The sequence below is a fragment of the Pipistrellus kuhlii genome, unplaced genomic scaffold, assembly GCF_014108245.1.
Source record: "Pipistrellus kuhlii isolate mPipKuh1 unplaced genomic scaffold, mPipKuh1.p scaffold_m20_p_31, whole genome shotgun sequence".
Classification (NCBI taxonomy): domain Eukaryota; kingdom Metazoa; phylum Chordata; class Mammalia; order Chiroptera; family Vespertilionidae; genus Pipistrellus; species Pipistrellus kuhlii.
The window spans coordinates 6,682,375-6,703,563 of NW_023425531.1; the positions used below are offsets into that span (position 1 = coordinate 6,682,375).

Below are 21,189 nucleotides of genomic sequence, written 5' to 3' on the forward strand. Positions count from 1 at the left end.
GCCGGCCCGCGACGGCGTGGCTCCTTGCCTCGGTTTCCCCCCGTCATGTTGGGGGCTGAGCCTGCCATGGGGAGGGGGTGCCTAGGCAGGGCCAGTTTGCCCTCCCGCCCCCACAGCCGGGACCGTAAGGGAACACAGTCCTGCCGCCCTCCCGGGGCTGCCCTCCCACCCCGCAGCTATCTGTGTGTCCAGCCGCCTGTCCCCCCGCCCCCCACAGGTGATCACACTGGAGGGCTGGGTGGACATCATGTACTACGTCATGGACGCCCACTCCTTCTACAACTTCATCTACTTCATCCTGCTCATCATCGTGAGTACGGGGTGCGGGGCGTGTCCCGGTTGGCGGGCGGGGCAGGACTTGCACAGCTCTGGCTGTCAGAGGGCGGAGGTGCCTCTGGGTGGTGACAGCGAATCTCAGACCCAGGGCTCCTTCGTGGGTGTCGCCCCGGCCCAGGCCCATTCGTGAGCCTCCGTATGCCGCCTGCGACACCGTCCGGCCTTGGCTGTCCCTCGTGGGGCCCGGCATGGCGGAGCTTCATGGCGGGGCGGCAGAGACCCCGGGCTTCGGCGCCGTCCCCAGTGGAGGGAGTGGAGGTGCGGGAGGGCAGGAGCCAGTGTGGGGCGGAGGGGGGAGAGCCCAGCTCCAGGAGCCCTCGGGGTGCGCCCAGGCTCCACGCCAGGTTCTGTGTAAAGGCTGCGGAAGAATCGGGACCCTGCTCCGTGTCCACGAGCTCCCGGCAGCCTTCCGCGGTGCGGTGGCCCCGCTGTGTCCCTCACGTGATCCGGGCAGGGTCTGCGAGGACCCAGCCGGGAACACAATAGGCACGTGTCTCCGATAATCGTCAGGAGCAGGGAGGGTTTCACACGGTGGCCGTGTCGCAGAGGACAGCCCGACGGGAAGCGTGGAGTGGCCACAGTCTAGAGCAGCGGTTCCCCACCTTCCCAATGCCGCAGCCCCTACACACGGCTCCTCGTGCTGCGGTGACCCCCAACCATAACATTATTTTCGTTGCTACTTCATAACTAATTTTGCTACTGTTAATGAATCGTAATGTAAATATCTGTGTTTTCCGATGGTCTTAGGTGACACTGATAAGCGGTTCTCAACCTGTGGGTTGCGACCTAAGACCATCGGAAAACACAGATGTTTACTTTACGATTCATAACAGTAGCAACATTTCAGTTATGAAGTAGCAACGAAAATAATGTTATGGTTGGGGGTCACCACAGCACGAGGAGCCGTGTGAAAGGGCCGCGGTATTAGGAAGGTTGAGGACTGCTGAGCTAGAGGGTCTCGTCAGGGTCAGACCCGTCTGTCCACAAAGAGAAGAGAAGCACCTACTGTGCGCCGCCTGTTCCAGACGCTGAGTCAGAGGGACCCCACCCGCCCCAGGGCGCCCCACTGGCCACACTCGGGGCCACGCTCACGGCCCCTGGGAGGGGCGGCGCACAGTAGGCCTCTGCGTGTCTCTCCTCGCCGGGGACTCGCTGTTGTCTAGAAACCGCAGCCCCTGCCTGGCCTCCGGGGCAGATGGGTGTCCGTGTCCCCTCTTCCCCAGTTCCCTGGGGCACGCGGCCCGGTGAGCGAGGCTCTGGACGGGCTGCCGGGAGGCTCAACACCGCCCGCCCGCCCGCCCACCCGCCACAGGTGGGCTCCTTCTTCATGATCAACCTGTGCCTGGTGGTGATCGCCACGCAGTTCTCCGAGACGAAGCAGCGGGAGAACCAGCTGATGCGGGAGCAGCGCGCCCGCTACCTGTCGGACGACAGCACGCTGGCCAGCTTCTCGGAGCCGGGCAGCTGCTACGAGGAGCTGCTCAAGTACGTGGGCCACGTCTGCCGCAAGGCCAAGCGGCGCGGCCTGCGCCTCTGCGCCCGCTGGCAGGGCCGCTGGTGCAAGAGGGCGGACCCCGGCGGCGCCCTGCACGGCCAGGGCCCCGGCCAGCCTCCGCGGCGGGCGAGCCGGCGCGCCGCCTCCATCCACCACCTGGTCTACCACCACCACCACCACCACCACCACCACTACCACTTCAGCCACAGCAGCCCACGCCGGCCCAGCCCCGAGCCGGGCGGCAGAGACGCCAGCCTGGTGCGGGCCAGCGCGCTGCCCTCGCCGCCCTCGCCCGGCCCGGGGCCCCTGGACGCCGAGTCGGTGCACAGCGTGTACCACGCGGACTGCCACGTGGAAGGGCCGCAGGACAGGGCCCAGGCGGTGCAAGCGGCGGCCGCCGCCGCCACCAGCCTCAAGCTGGCCATGGGGCTGGGCACCATGAACTACCCCACCATCCTGCCCTCGGCGCCCGGCGGCGGCGGCAAAGGAGGCGCCAGCCCCAGGGCCAAGGGGAAGCGGGCCAGCAGGCCGCCGGGAGCCGGTGGGCACAGCTCCCTCAGCCTGAGCAGCCACGACCCCTATGAGAAGATCCAGCATCTGGTGGGGGAGCACGGTAAGGACCTCCCGCTTGCCCTGCTGAGTGCGGAATGGGGCCCCGGGATGCGGTCGCCACCCGTGTGCCCTCCGTCCGGGAGGCCTTGGGCATCCTCATGAGTCCTGAAAGAGGGGAGGGGCTTTGGCACCGCGCACTCTGACACAGCGAGGAGCGGGGAGAGGGCGCCCGCTTTGTCCACCCGTGGGAGCCCCAAGCAGCCAGCGGCTCAGTGGACGGTGAGCGTTTACCACAGGGGCGAGAACTCCGGAGGTGGCAGGGTATTGCCCCCACCTCGCCCGTGCTCACAGCCTGGCAGCTTCTCCTGAGGAGTGGTCAGCCCCACTTCCGGGAAGGGAGACAGGCAAGAGAGTGGGGAGGAGTGCAGTTTCCAGTGCCCCTAAGGGTTGGCGGGGGGAGAGGGGGGAGACAGATGCCCACCTGGCACCTCTGCTTCACCCACCTCCCCACCTCGGACGGGTGGTCGAAGGAGAGACTCGGGGTCCCGTGCAGAGGATAAGGCCCTCCCGTGTGGCGTGTGCAAGTGTGTGGACCACGGGGCACCCAGAGCGTGGGTGGGATCGCGTGTGTGCCCTCGTGCGCGGTGCCCGTGAGAGCCAGCGTGTCCTGGCGCCCGTGTTTCTAGCCCTGCACTACCCCTCAGGTGGCCCCGGCCTTGTGGGCCTCTGCGTAGTAGTGAGTCCAGGCCTCAGCTTTGGGTGCAGAGTGTGCCCGGGCCCCAGGAAGGGGTGCACAGTGCTCTCCGTCATTCTCACGTCGGGCCCATGTGGGATCGATGATGGCCGATGTGTCTGAGGACAGGCCGTGTTGAAGTTAATTCCACCTTTAACGTGGCTGCTAGGAAGTGGCTCACGCTATGTTTCGGGAAGATGTGGGCTTAGGATAGCTGAGCTTCTCTGCCCCTCGATGTTAAGGTGACCAGACGTCCCGATTTTTAACAATTTGTCCCACGTCGCACGGCGTTTTGAAAAAGTCCCGATTTTTTTTTGCCAAAACCGGTTTGGCTCAGTGGGTAGAGCGTCAGCCTGCGGACCGAAAGGTCCCGGGTTCGATTCTGGTCAAGGGCATGTACCTTGGTTGTGGGCACATCCCCAGTGGGGGATGTGCAAGAGGCAGCTAATTGATGATTCTCTCTCATCGATGTTTCTAACTCTCTATCCCTCTCTCTTCCTCTCTGTAAAAAATCAATAAAATATATTAAAAAAAAAAAAAAGTGACCAGACGCCCCGCTTTTGGCGGGACTGTTTTAAAATGCCGTGGGTCATCTTACTCTGTGTCCCTGCCCCTGTGTATGTAGAGCAGAGCACACCTGTCCAGGGTGTGCATGAGCGTGCCCATGTGTACATGTGTGTGTTCCTACATGTGCACACACGTGTTCCAGGGAAGTGTGTGCTCCTGAGCAGGAGTCTGCCCAGGTGTGCACGTTCACCCTACAGCAGCCTTGCTGTGGGCGTGGGCCCGCCCCAGGTGTCACCGCCGAGCGACCTGACCCTGCCTGTGCCCTTCACCCCTCAGGACTGGGCCAGGCCCCCAGCCGCCTGTCAGGCCTGAGCGTGCCCTGCCCCCTGCCCAGCCCCCAGGCGGGCACGCTGACCTGCGAGCTGAAGGACTGCCCGTACTGCGCGGGCGCCCTGGGAGACCCCGAGTTCGAGTTCAGCGACTCTGAGAGCGGAGACTCCGACGGCAACGCGGTCTACGAGTTCACGCAGGACGTGCGGCACGGGGACCGCCGCGACCCCATGCAGCCGGCCCCGGGGGCCGACACCCCGGCCCAGGGCGGGGTGCGGAGGCGCGCACAGCCGCGGGCGGCCTCGGGCGGGCCCGGTGGGCTCGGCCACCTGTGGGCCACCATCAGCGGCAAGCTGCGTAGGATTGTGGACAGCAAGTACTTCAACCGCGGCATCATGATGGCCATCCTCACCAACACGCTGAGCATGGGCATCGAGTACCACGAGCAGGTGGGTGGGCGCGGGGACACCTGCCCTCGGTGAGCCGCAACTGGGGTCGGGACCCCTGGAGAGCACATTCCTTGTGTGCATCGAGATCTCTGCCTCTTGGGGACCTACGTTAGGGCTGTGGAGGTTGGGGAACAGATGACGTTTATCAGTGACTCAACAAACGCTCCCTTCTCCTCGGGCTGGGTCTGCGGAGTGGTGCACACAGACTCAGACACTGAGGCTCCTGCCTGGAGTCACTCTGGTCTGGGGTGTGTGTGTGTGTGTGTGTGTGTGTGTGTGTAGACGAGCCAGACCCCGAGGCAGCGGGAGCTGAGGGTGTTTACCAGGTCCTCTGGTGGCTCTTCTCAGGAAGGTGCCCCTGGCCCAGTTCTCACAGAGGCCTCCTTACCTGAGCCAGACCCGCCGGCAGCACCCGATGGGGTGCCTCTTGGTGACCAGAATAGGTGGGGATGTGGAATGGCCCCAGGAGGAGGAATTGTGGGTGCCCAGCCCCCCTGCACACTGGCCCAGGACAGGGCCACACCAGGAGGGCGGCAGCCGGGTTTGGCAGGAGATGGAGTCCTCTCAGGACCAAGGTCCATTTACTTTTAATGACCACATCGACTTCCTCATCTCCTACCCATTGGTCCCTTCAAGTCACATAAGCTGTATTCTTTCATCCTGGAGCAATTTAGAGGAAGTCCTAGCGGTGTCAGCCATAAGCAGGCCCAGGCGGGAGGCGGTTTTTGTGAGGGTGAGATCCAGGCCAGGGGTGGTAGTGGGCTTTGAGGGACCCCTGCATGGAGGAGCCTCCACCACACGTGCACACAGTACACACACAGGCACACAACCCTACAGATCCATAGATACACATATGCAAGGCTTACCCATTCAGATGTGAACACGTGTGCAGACGTATAACCATGTGCACACCTACCACATGTGTAGCACATTTTCAGGCATTCAGACACAAGCAAGTCACTGGTACGTGCACAGGCACAAGTACATGCACACACGCGCGCACATTTACACTAGCACAGGTGTGCACACAAGCTGGTGCACACACACAGGATAGAATGTCCCCAGGACGGTGGGCCTCTGGGGCCTTCTGCCCACAAGGAAGGGTGTGTAAGGGCCCCAGAAAACGGGCCAGCTTTCGGAAGCACCCTTCCTTTTACTGTCTGTGCCCCAAGCACCCCCACACCCACCCCGAACCCTGGCACAGGCACTCTGGCCCTGCTCCCGGGAGTCTTCAGAGCCCTAATGCACAGCATTCTGGGGGGAAGGTGAGGAAGGGCCAGGGGGCCACGCTGGAGATGGTGACAAAGGGAGGGCCGGACGGGCCAGGGTCCAGCTGGAGAGGCTGTCCCTGGGGCCCAGCTGCCTCCTTCAGCAGCCGATAGGTTCCTGAGATGCCCGCTGTGGCCGCTGGGCCTGCGGCCCCTTGATGCAGCCTCACCTGCTCCCCACCTGTGGGGGCAGCGGCCCTCCCCTGATGGTCCTGCTGCTGCCGCCCACAGCCGGACGAGCTGACCAACGCCTTGGAGATCAGCAACATCGTGTTCACCAGCATGTTCGCCCTGGAGATGCTGCTGAAGCTGCTGGCCTGCGGCCCGCTGGGCTACATCCAGAACCCCTACAACATCTTCGACGGCATCATCGTGGTCATCAGGTGGGTCCCCGTCTCCCGCCGGGGCCACGGGGCTCCTGGAGGCTCCCGTGTCAGAGCAGAGCCCCCGGCAGAGGGAGAGGAGCCGCTGGCAGTGTTCTCTGGGGAGCCACGGGGGTGCTCGGTGGAGTCCCTTCCCGCAGGCACTGTGGGGTACACACACGTAGGTCAGCTGCAAGCCAGACATATGTTTCTAGAATCTACCAGAGCTGCTCCTTCCAGGAACAGAGTGAGTGCTCAGGGTCCTCGGGCCTCCTGCTTGGCCTCTGTGAGGGCTCAGCCTCCTCCGCAGTGTCTGCTGCAGCGAAGTCCACACAGAAAGGAGCGGGAGTCTCTGGGGGAAGTTCCTCCCCAGGAGGAAGTGAGGCCCTCCGGAGGCAAGGGGTCTCCACCTTTGGGGGGCAGATGGGGGTTGAGCAAGAACAGACGAGCAGGCATGGCTGTGGAAGGTGTCGGGTGGGAAAGCCCTCTGTTAAGAAGCTTCAGTCCGGGCCAGAGCCAGGGATGGCAGCTCGCTCGTTGACTTCAGAGATGTTGCCACTGTCACCTCTGGGCCTGGGGCCCCTTTGATGCAGCCTGAGGTCCCTCAGCCCCTCTGGGTACCTCGATGCAGCCAGACCTGCTGTTCCACGTGGGTTGGGTGCGGGCCACGGTGGCTCCCCGGCATTCCTGCTCCCGGGAGGAGGACGCGGGGAGTCCGGGAAGGCGCAGGGCCCCGCAGAGGGCGGCACCCCTGACCCCCGGCCGGGCCCGCAGCGTCTGGGAGATCATCGGGCAGGCGGACGGCGGGCTGTCCGTGCTGCGCACCTTCCGGCTGCTGCGGGTGCTGAAGCTGGTGCGCTTCATGCCTGCGCTGCGGCGCCAGCTGGTGGTGCTCATGAAGACCATGGACAACGTGGCCACCTTCTGCATGCTGCTCATGCTCTTCATCTTCATCTTCAGGTGGGCCCGCCCCCGAGAGGAGCCCTCCCTGCTGCCTGGCCTCGTGCTCCTGGCTTTGGGGCTGTGTGTGTGTGGGGGGGGGTGGGGAGGGGGGGGGGGGGGGGGGGGGGGGGCAGCGGGAGCCTCAAAGCTGCAGAAGCTCAGGTGCCAGATGCCTGCCTTGTGCAGGCGTGAGTCACGTGAGACGCGGGCTGGGCTCTGCTCTCGTGGGCTCACAGCTGAAGGTGGGGACAGGACGGACCTCTGGAGGGACAGATTGGGGACCGGGCAGAGGAGAAGGGGACCGGAGAAGGGGTGGGGGCAGCCAGGCTGGAGGCCGTCATTTGTGAGCACCTGCTGTGCCTGCCCTGCCCAGCCAGGACTCAGGGAGATGCCGGGCCGGAGGACAGCCCAGGCAGGCCGAGTGAGGCAGGCAACCCAGGTCCCAGCCCCTGCCTGGAGCAGAGTGGTCTCTGGCTGTCCTTCCTTCCCCTGGCCTTGGTCTCCCCACCACGAACACCCCATGAACCAGAAAGCAGGGGGCCCCGGGGAGGGAGGGAGGGAGGGAGGCAGGCCTAGAGGAGCAGCGTCTGGGTCTGAAGGTGAGCAGGCAGGGTGGCCTCACCCGCTCCGCCCCTCCGCTCCCCACCACCTCCCTCCTGCCTCCCACCCTCAGCATCCTGGGAATGCACCTCTTCGGCTGCAAGTTCAGCCTCAAGACGGACACGGGAGACACGGTGCCTGACAGGAAGAACTTTGACTCCCTGCTGTGGGCCATCGTCACGGTGTTCCAGGTACGGCCTGGGGGGCCGGAGCCGCCGAGCTGTGAGCAGCAGGGCCAGCGGTGCCGTCCCCTGGGCGGGGGCATGCGCTCTCGCTGGTGCAGAGCTCCTGGCTCTGAGGAGCTGCCAGCATGTCCGGGGGGGGGGGGGGGGGGGAGGTGTGGGGAGGACTAAGCAGAGAACAAGGGGACCAGAGAGGGGGCAGGTATCCCCTCTCCCCACCACATCAGCCCCTCCTCGGGCCCGCTCCCCCCTCTGCCTCCCTGCCCTCCTCCCCCAGATCCTCACCCAGGAGGACTGGAACGTCGTCCTCTACAACGGCATGGCCTCCACCTCCTCCTGGGCCGCCCTCTACTTCGTGGCCCTGATGACCTTCGGCAACTACGTGCTCTTCAACCTGCTGGTGGCCATCCTGGTGGAGGGCTTCCAGGCGGAGGTGAGAGCCCGGCACAGACAAGACTGACACCGAGAGGCTTCCATCCGTCCCGCCCCTCGTCTCACGGGCCTTTCCCCTCACCCCCTCCCTGTGGGGGGATCCCCACGGGGGTGCAGGGCACAGAGGGCTCCCACCCCCGGGGAACCTCACACGCCTGTGCTCTGGGGGGCGCAGGGCGACGCCAACAGGTCTGAACCTGATGAAGACAAGATGTCCACTCACTTGGAAGAGGATTTCGACAAGTTCAGAGACCTCAGGGCCACAGGTGTGTGTGTGTTGGGGAGGGGGGGGTGATGGGGTCAGGGATGGAGGGGCCGGGGTAGTCAGGGCCTGTGCTGACCTGGCAGAGAGGGGGCTCCCCGGGGTGAGTCCCAGCGGGCAGAGTCCCCTTCCTGAGAGCCCCCTCCCCTCCCAGAGATGAAGATGTACTCCCTGGCCGTGACCCCCAACGGGCACCTGGAGGGCCGGGGCAGCCTGCCCCCTCCGGTCATCATGCGCACCGCGGCCACGCCCAGGCCCACCCCCAAGAGCTCCCCAAACCTGGACACGGCCCACGGCCTCCTGGACTCCCGGCGTGGCAGCAGCAGCTCCGTGGACCCGCAGCTGGCCGACCAGAAGTCTCTGGTAGGGACTGTCCCCTGCCCCGGCCTCAGGGCACCTCCAGCTCCGGGCACCCAGCTCCTCGGGGTCTTCCCCCCAAAATGAGTGAGGGTCCCACATGCCGGCCCCCCCCCCTGCACTCCCCCGTGATTGCCTTCTGAGCCCCTGGCCCCGAGGGCTTTGATTTCTGTAGACGGAGCAGGAGGGGCTGTGCTGGAGGAGCAGAGCGGCCAGGCGTGGGAACGCATATTGGATCCTTTCTCTCTGGTAGAAGGTCAGGCAGGAAGTTTATCTTCCACACGGCAGTGAGAGGGAAGCTGGCAGAGCGCAGGTCAGAAGGAAAGACAGGAAAGAGGCTGCAGAGACATATAAAATCAGCGCACACGTCATGATGTGGTGGGGCGGGGGGAGGGGGGCCTGTCTGTGTGTCAGAATCAAGTGTCCCGTGGGGGCTTTGCAGACAAACCAGGAAGTGCTGTCTGTCCCCAGGGACACAGCCAGAAGGGCTTTTTGGAAGGCCTGGGCGGGGCGGGCAGAGCAGGACGAGCTAATGGCAGGAGGGGCGTGGGATATGGCCCGGAGGGCATCTTCCCGAGGGCAGCTGGCAGGGAACCCGGCTGGGCCAGGTGATTGAGCTACAGGAGCAGGGCAGCCCCGAGGGAGGAGGGCAGGAACGCTGAGCAGCGTTAAACCTCAGCTGAGCCAGACCCGGGAGGTGACGTGGGTGCAGCAGAGAGGGCGGAGGCTGGGCGAGGTTGGTTTGTCTCGTAAGGCGCCAGCCGAACTTCTCTTTACAAAGTTGGAGTCTGCCAGCTAGTAACTGATTTGGGGCCCCACCCCAGAGATTAGGGCCAGCGAGAACGCTGTCTGGGGATGGTCAGGGGCCGGTCCCAGGCCCACCACTGACCTGCACCTGCCCGTCGTCCGTCCCCAGCAGGAGGCCTGCTTAGCCCTAACGTTTGCTGGCTGTATGTCCAGCTCTTCGTTCACGGCTCTGCCCTTAGGCAGCCCCTGGAAGAGCGGTGTGGCTGGCCTCTCCCTAACAGGATGGTCTGCGCGTAGAACCCCACTCACAGGTGTTAACAGTGACGGAGGTGATGCAGGAACAAATTCCCCCCAATGGGGCGACTGGGCGGGGAAAGGCTCCTGTGTCTGGGTGCCCGGGAGCCTGGGCTGTTTAGGATAAGGTGACCAGACGTCCCGCTTTTGGCGGGACAGTCCCGATCCTTAACAATTTGTCCCGCGTCCCGTGGCCTTCTAAAAAGTCCCGATTTTTGTCCCGCGTCCCGCGGTGTTTTTAAAAACGTAAGAATCGGGACTTTTTTAAAACGCCGCGGGACGCGGGACAAAAACAGTTACGAAGCGGGACGTCTGGTCACCTTAGTTTAGGGGCACTTGAGAACCGGCCCTCCTCCCTTCCTCCCCCCCCTTGCCCCCCTGCAGTCCAGCCTCCGCAGCTCGCCCTGTGCCCCCTGGGGCCCCAACAGCGCCTGGAGCAGCCGGCGCTCCAGCTGGAACAGCCTGGGCCGTGCGCCCAGCCTCAAGCGCCGGAGCCAGTGCGGCGAGCGGGAGTCCCTGCTGTCCGGCGAGGGCAGGGGCAGCACGGACGAGGAGGCCGAGGACGGCCGGCCCCGGGTGGGCGCCTCGCCCGGAGCGCGGGCCGGCCCGCTGCGGCGCACCGAGTCCCTGGACCCCCGCGGCACGCTGGACGCGCAGCCCCTGCGGCCGGCCTCCCTGCCGCCCGCCAAGCTCCAGGACTGCAACGGGCAGACGCTGGCCCTGCCCGGCGAGTTCTTCCTGCGCATCGACAGCCACAAGGAGGACCCGGCCGAGTACGACGACGACATGGAGGATGTGAGTGGGTGCCGGGGCACCTGCCGCCTCCCTCCGGTCATGGGCTGGTTCCCCGAGCAGAGCCTGAACACGTCATTCGTGGGGGGGGGGGGGGGGGGGCGGGGGCGGGGGAGGGTCCTCGGAGGAAAGGGGAGAACCTGGGCAAGCTGAGCGGGGCTTGTCCCCGCTAACGGGCCTCCGTCGATCCTCGAGAGCTCTGGAGCCGGACTGGCCCCAGGGTCAGCCCCCCACCTCCCGCTGAGGGCCATTTGGAGCCCCGAGGTAGCAGCTGCTGGTGGGCCCTCTGGGGTGGAGGAGAGGACAGGGCCGCCTTCCCAGTGAGGCATTCGCTCCATTGCCCAGGCTTGTTGCACAGGCAGGGGGCCTTTGGGGGGAGAGGGGGCGGGTCTGAGCACAGCACGGCTGTCTACCTGGCCCCGTGGGCTCCCAGCTTGGGTCACTCTCCCCGCGCCTGCCTGGGTGGGAGGTGAGCTGGGACCCCAGGGCGGAGGGCCGGCTGGGAGAGGCCGGGCCCCTCCTGAGGATCCGCACCCTCTCCCAGAGCTGCTGCTCACGCCTGCGCAAGGTGCTGGAGCCCTACAAGCCGGAGTGGTGCCGGAGCCGTGAGCCCTGGTCGCTGTACCTCTTCTCCCCGCAGAACAGGTACAGGGGGCCCTGGGCGGGAGAGGCTGCGCCCTTTGGGACCCCACGTTTCCCGGCAGTTAGCTCCCTGGCCTCAGGGCCGCAGGGCTCTCCCCGGACCCCTCACTCAGCACCCCCCCCCCAGGTTCCGTGCCTCCTGCCAGAAAATCATTGCTCACAAGATGTTCGATCACGTCGTCTTGGTGTTCATCTTCCTCAACTGCATCACCATTGCCCTGGAGAGGCCGGACATCGACCCGGGAAGCACGGTGAGGCCCCCTTCTCCGGTGCTTGGGTGGGGGGGGAGGTGGGAGGGTCTCTCGGGTGCAGCCGGCCCCTCTCACCGCCCCCTTCCTGCAGGAGCGTGTCTTCCTCAGCGTCTCCAACTACATCTTCACGGCCATCTTCGTAGCAGAGATGACGATGAAGGTACCTACCTGCCCCTCGGGGGAGCCCTGGGGTCTGTCCTCTGGCCTCACACCCCCTCCTGCCCAGCAGCTCCCCGCTGCTGCCCCCCCACCCCCCACCCCGTCTGCTGCCGCGCCTCGGGCCTGAACCCTCCTCCCCGGGGTCCGGGCAGGTGGTGGCCCTGGGCCTGGTGTCGGGCGAGCACGCCTACCTGCAGAGCAGTTGGAACGTGCTGGACGGCCTGCTGGTCCTGGTGTCCCTGGTGGACATCGTCGTGGCCTTGGCCTCGGCCGGTGGCGCCAAGATCCTGGGCATCCTGCGTGTGCTGCGCCTGCTGCGGACGCTCCGGCCTCTGAGGTGGGCGGGCGGGGTGGGGGGTGGCGCTGGCCGGGTGAGGGGACAAGGACGGATGGGGTGGGGTTGGGGCTGGAAAGGGCGGGGGTCATTGCATGACCCGCGCCTCCTGCGCGGTGGCCACTCCCTCGTTAAGCCCCGCGCCGGCCCCCTCCGCCCCATGCAGGGTCATCAGCCGTGCTCCTGGCCTCAAGCTGGTGGTGGAGACCCTGATATCGTCCCTCAGGCCCATCGGCAACATCGTCCTCATCTGCTGTGCCTTCTTCATCATCTTCGGCATCCTGGGGGTGCAGGTGGGGCGCCCGTGGGGTGTTCCGTCGGAGAGAGGGTGGTCTGGCGGTCGGTAGCCATTGGGCGGCCCCAGGAAGGCTCGGCCTTGCCCCTCCCTCTGCTGTCCCAGGAGGCCCCTTGCTGGGGCTGGTGGCCCGGGGGGCGCTGGGCTGGCCCCCTGGGTGACCACCTGCCCTGTCAGCTCTTCAAGGGCAAGTTCTACTACTGCGAGGGCCCTGACACCAGGAACATATCCACCAGGGCGGAGTGCCGGGCCGCCCACTACCGCTGGGTGCGGCGCAAGTACAACTTCGACAACCTGGGCCAGGTGGGCAGGGGGCGGGTGGGGCCGGGAGGGGAGCGGAGTGGAGGGGAGGGGAGGGCAGGAGCGAAGGGGCTGGCTGGGGGCAGGGCCAGGCCTGGAGTCCCCTGAGGTCCGCACCCAGGTGGTGATCCTGGGTGGCCTCGCCCTGGTCTTCTGGAAGCAGAAATGGCAGGGCCACAGGACTCCAGAGCTGCGGGCAGGCGGGCCTGCTGTGGGGGAGGCCTGTGGGGTCTCCCGGGTCGGGCGCAGGGCCGACAGGGAGCCGTGACCGCCCTGCTGTGGCCCCGCAGGCGCTGATGGCCCTGTTCGTGCTCTCCTCCAAGGACGGCTGGGTGAACATCATGTACGACGGCCTGGACGCAGTGGGCATAGACCAGCAGGTGCGGGCAGGCGGTGGGCAGCCCCGGCCCTTCACCTGGACCCTTCGGGTGGCCTCTGGGTCCTCTCAGGGAGCCAGCTCTGAACGCTTCCGGAGAGCCGCGTGTCCTGGGGCCCCCTCTCTGGCCCTGCAGGCTGCAGCACCTCGGGGGGGGGGGGGGGAGGGAGAGGAGGGGGCCGGGGCGTGGCTGTCCCTGGGCGGGGCCCGCGGGCAGTGGGCGCCCACGCATCGTCCTGTGTTGCAGCCGGTGCCCAACCACAACCCCTGGATGCTGCTCTACTTCATCTCCTTCCTGCTCATCGTCAGCTTCTTCGTGCTCAACATGTTCGTAGGCGTGGTGGTGGAGAACTTCCACAAGTGCCGGCAGCACCAGGAGGCCGAGGAGGCGCGGCGGCGCGAGGAGAAGCGGCAGCGGCGCCTGGAGAGGAAGCGCAGGAGTAAGGCGCGCCCCAGGCCGCGGTGGGTCGGCGCCTGTGCGCCCACGGGCGGGCGGTGGCCGGCAGGGGCAGCGGGACAGACCGAGGGACGGGCTGTGAGGCTGGGGGCCTGGGGCGCCCTGCCCGGCCCTGCTCCCCTCGGCCTCCCAGCCCCCCGCCTCGCCAGATGGCTCTGCACGCTGGCCGGCCTGTGCCTGGGCCTCTGCATGGTGGCTGGGCCCTCAGGGGGAGCCAGGCGGAGGAGGGCAGCTGCAGCAGGAGGCAGGGGTCCCCGCCCAAGTGGCACAGGAAGCGAAGGAGACCCCGATTCTCGCCCACTGTCGCTCCTGAAAAGGGTTCGCGCCCACGCATTAGGCCACGGGGGTGGGGAAACTTAGCAGAGTTGTCCCAAGGCACAGAGAGAGGAGAGGGTCTCAGGGAGGCCCCTGCCTGGCTTGGGAGCAAGGAGGGCTTCCTGCAGGAGGGGGCCGCTGAGAGTCCCGCCAACCGCAGCCAGCTCAGACCGTCTCCTTGTCTTTCCAGGCACTTTGCCCAACCCAGGTATCTGCCCCCTGCCCCGCATGCCTAAGCCCCTCGCTTCCGCCAGCCCCTGCACGGGGCTGCAGGCTGGCCTGGCCTCCGCCCTTCAGCCACTGCCACGTGGAAGGGCAGACATCCCAGGCGGGTGCCAGGCCTGCTGGGGTCTGCTGCAGGGTGGGCATGGGATGGTCAGGGTTGGGAGCCAGGTGTCGGCGTGGGGGGGAGGGGCGTCCATTCCCTGCCTGGTGTCCAGGCCGCTTCCTGCAAGCTTGCGTGTGCCCCTCTGCCCAGCCTGCATGCCTGGCTGCTTCCCTGCCCTGCTCTGGGATCCTGCCAGCTCGTGGCTGCTCCGTGTCGTCAGCGCTGGCCTGGCCTTGCTGGCTGCCGGCCCCTTTGGCTGCTCGGGCTGAGCCGACCTCTGCAGTCACCGCATGCCAGACCCAGGAGAATGAGGTCTCAGGTCGGGCTCGGCCTATGGGCCCTGCTCTCCCAGGATCCGGGACAGTTGCCCTCCCTGCCCCGGCCCCCATCCCCGCATGGTTCTTTGGCTGAGGCAGGTCGTCGGTGCAGTGGTGGCAGCTATGTCCTCCCAGTGGGCGCTCAGTGGGCACTGCTGTGCTCCGAAGGGGTTACTGCAGGGAGAGCATTTAGGGCAGACAGGCCAGCTGGTCAACGCATGATTCCCCAGACGATGGCCATCAGATGGACCAGCAGCCGGGCAGACCCCAGGCAGGAGGCAGTGGCTGCTGGCCTCTGGGAAGACTGGGAGGGAAGGGACTCTGGGCCTGGCGGCCAGAGGACAGCTCATGCCCAGACGGGGGGGCTGGAGGAGGGGTGAGGGGACCTGCCCCTTAAGAAAGCTCCCATCTGCTAAGTGTCTCAGAACCCCAATGCCAGCCCAGGAGCATACCACGGAGGCCCCAATGTGGGAGATCCGAGCAGGGCAAGGTCAAGTCTCAGCGTCCAGAGCCATTCCTGGGGCTGCCCTGAGGCCCACTCCTGCCCAGGCCTCCCACCCAGGGTGTCCGTCATTCACAGGGACCTACCCCTTACCTAAAGGGGCTCCTGCACCCTCCTGCAAACCCCCCACATCTGAGCCCAGAGCCCTCCCCCAACCCCACTCCCACCATCTAGCCCCGGTCACAGGCGCCCTCTCCCTGCAGAGGCCCAGCGCCGGCCCTACTACGCCGACTACTCGCCCACCCGCCGCTCCATCCACTCGCTGTGCACCAGCCACTACCTCGACCTTTTCATCACCTTCATCATCGGGGTCAACGTCATCACCATGTCCATGGAGCACTACGACCAGCCCAAGGTGGGGCTCAGGGTTCAAGACCCTGCCCGCCCTGCCCAGGACCAGGGTGGGAGATGAGCCCCAGGGTGCCACGGGGGCAGGGGTCCCGGCGCTCAGTGGGTGGCCTGGTCAGGAGCAGGAGGTCTTAGGTCTGCAGCCCTGGGTGAGCCCTCACTCAGGTTTATGAATTGTTTGAACAGAGGGTCCTCCTTTTCACATCAATTGAAACTCTCAAAGCCGCTTGCCCTAGAGAGCCCCCCTATTTCCCCTCTCTGCCCCCCCACCCCCACCCTCCCTGCCACAAGTGGTTCCATCTTGAAACTGTGGCTGTTGAAATGTCCGAGTCCAGCTTCCCAGGCTGTAGGTTTCACAGTCCAGGAACGAGCCAGGCAGAGCTGGCAGGAGCCAGGCGGGCGTAAGCAGTCACTCCAATCGCATCTGCATCGCCATCATTCCATTAAAGACAGGACACCCTCTCGCGCCCCGCTCCCTGGGAAAGGAGGAGTCTCAGGGCATCACAGCCTTTGAGTGGGAACCTACTCGGCTCTCCAGGAAGCTGAGCTCTGGCTGGCGAGGGCTGGCCCTCGCCCCAGACTGTGGGTGGGGCCTGGGCAAGGCGGGCCAGGATTCTGGGCTCACGGGGGCAGGTTCCCCCCACCTGAGTGTTGACCTCAAAATGCTGCAGGGGTCAGTCCAGGTGACGCCTCCCAGACCTGGCACAGGCCGCATACAGTCAGTGCTCAGTAGCTGGGCCTCAGACCTGTCCTCTGCCTGGGGGCACCCAGAGGGTTCAGGAGAGCGATGGGGCAGGGTGACCAGGACCACGATGGGGTGGGGGAGGAGGGGAGGCCCAGGCAGGGTGACCTCCACAGCCTGACACTCTGTCCACAGTCGCTGGACGAGGCCCTCAAGTATTGCAACTACGTGTTCACCATTGTGTTTGTCATTGAGGCTGTGCTCAAACTGGTGGCATTTGGATTCCGGAGGTTCTTCAAGGACAGGTTTGTGGGGTGGGGCCACCTGGTGCCCTGAAGGACCCATGGCGCTCTTGCGGGGGGAGGGAACAGGTGAGAGCCACAGCCCTCCCCTCCGGTGTTCCCAGCCTTCTGTCTGCAAAGGCGGGGGCTGAGCAGAGGTGTGGGGTGCACCCCAGGGGTGACACCAAGGCATGCCTGAGGGTGATAATAGGATGCCTCCAGCGTGAGGCCAGGGTAAGCCCCAGAGTGGCAGCAGGACACACCCTGTGGGTGATGCTTCCAGGACGATAGGGAGGGAACCCTGCTCTAAAGGGCTGCAGCGTGAGGGGAGGGGGGGAGACGGTCGTGGGGAGGAGGCAGCATGGCACTGAGCCCAGTTGGCCCCCAGGTGGAACCAGCTGGACCTGGCCATCGTGCTGCTGTCCATCATGGGCATCACGCTGGAGGAGATCGAGATGAGCGCTGCCCTGCCCATCAACCCCACCCTCATCCGCATCATGCGTGTGCTCCGCATTGCCCGCGGTAGGCAGTCTGGGGGCCCAGGGCCACCCCATCCTCCCCCCTCCTCACTGCGCCCCCAGGCCTCAGCAGGGGTCTGGTGCCGGCGGCAGGAGTGTCAGGGCCGGGTGGTCTGGGGCCCGGCCAGTCCGATCCTCCCCGGCTGGCCGGGCCCCAGCCCATCCCTGACACGCGTCTCTCGGCCCCCAGTGCTGAAGCTGCTCAAGATGGCCACAGGCATGCGGGCCCTGCTGGACACGGTGGTGCAAGCCCTGCCCCAGGTAGGCGCACGGCTGCCTCGGGGGTGGGCAGCCCAGACACCCCCAAGAAGACAAGCCCTGCTCATTGTCACTCATTCAGTCCGTCATCTGCACTGGGATGACCTCATTTATCACCCCCACGTGCGCAGGAATTGGTAGCGGTGCTGGGCGGGAGGTGGCTGGCTGCCTTCTGGGCTTCGGTCCCTCCGGGGAAGAGGGACAGCCAGTGCCTGCCTTCCCCGGTCCAGCTGTGGGCGCAGTGGGGTCAGGGCAGAGGACCTGGCCACAGTGGTCTCCTGAGTCCCGAGAAACTCTCTCCTCTCTTGGAGCGAACGCAGGCCCCATGTCCTCACTTCCTGCGTTCGCAGTCCCCACGCCGGTCCTTGGTGACCGCTTGAACAGAAAGAAACCCTTTGCCCCGTCTGTGCAGTGTCCAGGCCTTCCGCCAGCCCAGCCTGTTCAGCCATGTGTCCATCTGTCCACGGTTCTCTTTCGGCCAGCCATCCGTCCACCTAGCCACCCCTGTGTCCCTCTGTCTGTTCCCAGCCAGCCATGCAACCCACAGCTGCGTGTCCATCTAGCACCTTCTCTCTGTCACCTACTCACCCACAGGCCTGTCTGTCCACACCCATCATCCCATCATCCCAGCCAGCCCCCACTCCCCTGAGCAGCGTTCCTCAGCCCTGTCTGAGGGACAGTCCCTAAGGTCCTTTGTGCCTGTGGGAGTGACAGGAGGGGAGGGAAGCCTGGGCCTGGCCATGCCCCAGCGACAGGGGCACTGGAGGTATGCGAGGGCAGCGTAAGTGCTGGGAGGGTGTGTGGGTGAGGTTCATCATACAACCTTGGCCTTGGCCTCCCTATGGGGACCCCAAGGTTGGAGGCAGACCATACCCAGAGTCTGCCAGAGCCTTGGGAGACCTACCAGGTCCTGGGGAGCAGAGGTCCTCGAGGCAGGGTGGTCCTGGGTGCAGGGTGGGCATGAGAGGTCAAGGAGGGGCCTTGAGCACCAGGCAGGACAGGGAGCCCCTAGGGAGCATGGGAGCCAGGGCCAAGGGTCAGGGGAGTTAAGAAGGAGGTCTCACACCTAGGGAGCATGGGAGCCAGGGCCAAGGGTCAGGGGAGTTAAGAAGGAGGTCTCACACCTACCTGGGAACTTGCCCTCCTGCCTGGCAAGAATGGGGGGTGAGGGTGGCTGGTGGGTGCCAGGCACGGATTGCCCAGCAGGCGGAGTGAGGCCTGACCTGCTTCTGCTTCTCTCCTGTGTAGGTAGGGAACCTCGGCCTACTTTTCATGCTCCTGTTTTTTATCTATGCTGCCCTGGGAGTGGAGCTGTTCGGGAGGCTTGGTGAGTTGCGGTCCAGGCAGGCGCAGCCACACACACACACACACACACACACACACACACAACGTCCGGCAGATAGCTCAGGCCACTGGCCAGACCAAGGCAGGGCCCCCTGCTCTCCCAGACCTTCACTGCACAAGGGGAGCATGACAGCGACACACGCAGGAGCATCTAAGCACACGCAGACCCATGGCACACACATGTGCACATACACACCCAGTGTATTTATAGCCCAGCAAGGAAGGCAGAGCCACATGTGAACCGGAGCATGCATCCACATGCAAACGCATGCACATGTCGCCCTAATCTGCACTGGTCCCCCGGGGACAAACGCTGCAGCATGTCCTTAATTGTCACCAAGGATTTTCTTGAACCCCATCTGGGCAGGGGGCAGGTGGGGACCCTCCTGGCAGCCCACTTCAGCTAGGGTCCCCCCCTTCCTGCCAGGGTCTTCTGAACACACGCAGTGGCTTCCTGGAGCCACCAGGGGGCCTGTGTGAGGCAGCTGAGGTGGCTGTCAGTTTGGCTTCTGCCCAGAAGGAGCTCCTGGAACCTGGCAGCTCGTGCCCCAGGCCCCAGGCCTGACTCCTGGCCCCCGGCCCTGCCTCAGGCTCCAGGGTGCCCCCATTACTTCACTGGGGCCTGGGGGTGCCCTGACCCCCCCGTGCCACGGCTCATCCACCCAGAAAGCCCTCGATCCAGAACAAGCAGGGCTCAGGCAGCACCCTGCCCTGTTTGAAGAGACATGCCCCCCAGGTGCCTCCTTTGGGTGCCCACCTGCCAGGGACCCCAAGCTAGGCAATCACTCCCGCCTCAGAGGAGCATGACGTGCTTCCTGGTGGGCCTCAGGCGCCCAGCCAGTGTGTGCCTGACCTCACTGTGTGTGCCTGACCCCAGATTGTGTGCCTGATGCTAGCATGTGCCTGACCCCGGTGTGTGTGCCTGACCCCAGAGTGTGTGCCTGACCCCAGAGTGTGTGCCTGACCCCAGCGTGTGTGTCTGACCTCAAAGTGTGTGGCTGACCTCGGTGTTTGCCTGACCCCAGCGTGAGTGCCTAACCCCAGCCTGTGGCTGACCTCGGTGTTTGCCTGACCCCAGCGTGTGTGCGCCTGACCCCAGCGTGTGCGCCTGACCCCAGCGTGTGTGCCTGACCCCAGAGTGTGTGTCTGACCCCAGAGTGTGTGCCTGACCCCGGCGTGTGTGCCTGACCCCAGAGTGTGTGGCTGACCCCAGAGTGTGTGTCTGAACCGGCATGTGTGCCTGACCCCAGAGTGTGTGGCTGACCTCGGTGTTTGCCTGACCCCAGCGTGTGTGTGCCTGACCCCAGCGTGTGTGCCTGACCCCAGAGTGTGCCTGATGCCAACGTGTGGCTGACCCCGGAGTGTATAACCTGGCGGATCTCGCCCCGCAGAGTGCAGTGAGGACAACCCCTGTGAGGGCCTGAGCCGGCACGCCACCTTCTCCAACTTCGGCATGGCCTTCCTCACGCTGTTCCGCGTGTCCACGGGGGACAACTGGAACGGGATCATGAAGGTAGCAGCCCGGCCCGGCCGGCTGGCGGGGACGGGGCTGGGCCCGCGCCCTCTGCAGCTGCCCTTCGCCCGCAGGACACGCTGCGGGAGTGCGTGCGGGAGGACAAGCACTGCCTCACCTACCTGCCGGCCATCTCGCCCATCTACTTCGTCACCTTCGTGCTGGTGGCCCAGTTCGTGCTGGTCAACGTGGTGGTGGCCGTGCTCATGAAGCACCTGGAGGAGAGCAACAAGGAGGCCCGCGAGGATGCCGAGATGGACGCGGAGCTGGAGCTGGAGATGGCGCAGGGGCCGCCCGCGGGGCCCGGGCCCACCGCCCCTCAGAGCCCGGGCGCCGGCCCCGAGGCCCCCAGCCTCCCGGTTGCTCGGAAGGTGTCTGTGTCCAGGATGCTCTCCCTGCCCAACGACAGCTACATGTTCCGGCCCGTGGCGCCCGCCTCAGCCCCTCACCCCCACCCGCTGCAGGAGGTGGAGATGGAGACCTACGTGGGCACCACGTCCTCTGGTACGACCCCAGGGACCGCTGGGGACACCGGGCAGGCGGGAGGACACGGGCAGCCGGACTCGGGCGGGGCCAGGGGCTCGGGGCCGGGGACAGCCGCCTGCTTTAGACCCCTTCCTGCCCAGGTGTGACCTCCGTGGAGCACGTGCCGCCTGTGGAGCCCTGCACCTCCCTCCAGGCCTTGTCAACCTCATCCTCCCCTGCCAGGGGCAGCAGCGCCCTCCTCACCCTGCCCCCGCGGGGCGCGGCCCGCTCCCCCAGCCTGAGCCGCCTGCTCTGCAGACAGGTAGGAGGAGGCCCCGCTCCCCAACTCTGCCCAGCCTGAGGGGGTCCCTCTCCCCATTAAAGGATGAGTGACGGGGGTGCTTCATCCCTAGAGCTCGCGATGACAGAGGTCCCAGTCACCAGGACCACACCCCACTTGGGCAGCAGCCTCAGTGCCCACCACACCCCACAGTGGTTCCTGAGGCCTCAGGAACCCACAGACCACCCTTCCCAGCCTAGGGCGCCACGCTGGGCTGGTGGTGCACAGGTTATCTCGGCCTAGCTCTGTGCCCAGCAGGGTTTCAGGGGCCCATGACAGGCTCTCCCTGCCCAGGCTGCAGCCCTCTGCTCCTCACCGCCCCTCCCATCGTGACAGGCACGAGTGCTTGGCACCCGCATGCAGAGTGGTCTCCAGGGTGGCATGGGCGAGGCTGGAGGACAGTGACACCCGCATCAGGAGCTCTCGGCCCGATTGCCCCCTGAACCCCCACCTCGGGGGTGCCGGAGCCCCCTCTGGCCCAGGTGGGGAGGGGTCTGCACCCCGACTGCTGGCTGGGCTCCGCA

The 21,189-nt window shown here is 65.8% G+C and overlaps 1 protein-coding gene across 3 annotated transcripts in view; it reads left to right on the top strand.

Annotated features, from left to right (window-relative positions):
* Positions 1 to 21,189, top strand: part of CACNA1H (calcium voltage-gated channel subunit alpha1 H) — a 63,826-nt gene that overhangs the window by 40,781 nt on the left and 1,856 nt on the right. For 2 of the 3 annotated variants that reach the window (XM_045570352.1, XM_045570354.1), the window contains 27 exons: positions 218 to 310; positions 1,649 to 2,444; positions 3,960 to 4,402; positions 5,902 to 6,053; positions 6,807 to 6,992; positions 7,648 to 7,765; positions 8,034 to 8,189; positions 8,364 to 8,454; positions 8,605 to 8,813; positions 10,233 to 10,643; positions 11,185 to 11,285; positions 11,410 to 11,533; positions 11,625 to 11,693; positions 11,845 to 12,029; positions 12,193 to 12,319; positions 12,499 to 12,624; positions 12,912 to 13,001; positions 13,245 to 13,437; positions 13,960 to 13,977; positions 15,120 to 15,271; positions 16,142 to 16,251; positions 16,616 to 16,749; positions 16,936 to 17,006; positions 18,252 to 18,330; positions 19,739 to 19,860; positions 19,935 to 20,364; positions 20,487 to 20,647. In XM_045570352.1, coding sequence (XP_045426308.1) covers positions 218 to 310; positions 1,649 to 2,444; positions 3,960 to 4,402; positions 5,902 to 6,053; positions 6,807 to 6,992; positions 7,648 to 7,765; positions 8,034 to 8,189; positions 8,364 to 8,454; positions 8,605 to 8,813; positions 10,233 to 10,643; positions 11,185 to 11,285; positions 11,410 to 11,533; positions 11,625 to 11,693; positions 11,845 to 12,029; positions 12,193 to 12,319; positions 12,499 to 12,624; positions 12,912 to 13,001; positions 13,245 to 13,437; positions 13,960 to 13,977; positions 15,120 to 15,271; positions 16,142 to 16,251; positions 16,616 to 16,749; positions 16,936 to 17,006; positions 18,252 to 18,330; positions 19,739 to 19,860; positions 19,935 to 20,364; positions 20,487 to 20,647 — 4,947 coding nt within the window. The remainder of the gene's footprint in view (positions 1 to 217; positions 311 to 1,648; positions 2,445 to 3,959; positions 4,403 to 5,901; positions 6,054 to 6,806; positions 6,993 to 7,647; positions 7,766 to 8,033; positions 8,190 to 8,363; positions 8,455 to 8,604; positions 8,814 to 10,232; positions 10,644 to 11,184; positions 11,286 to 11,409; positions 11,534 to 11,624; positions 11,694 to 11,844; positions 12,030 to 12,192; positions 12,320 to 12,498; positions 12,625 to 12,911; positions 13,002 to 13,244; positions 13,438 to 13,959; positions 13,978 to 15,119; positions 15,272 to 16,141; positions 16,252 to 16,615; positions 16,750 to 16,935; positions 17,007 to 18,251; positions 18,331 to 19,738; positions 19,861 to 19,934; positions 20,365 to 20,486; positions 20,648 to 21,189) is intronic. The other variant, XM_045570353.1, reaches the window with a different exon arrangement.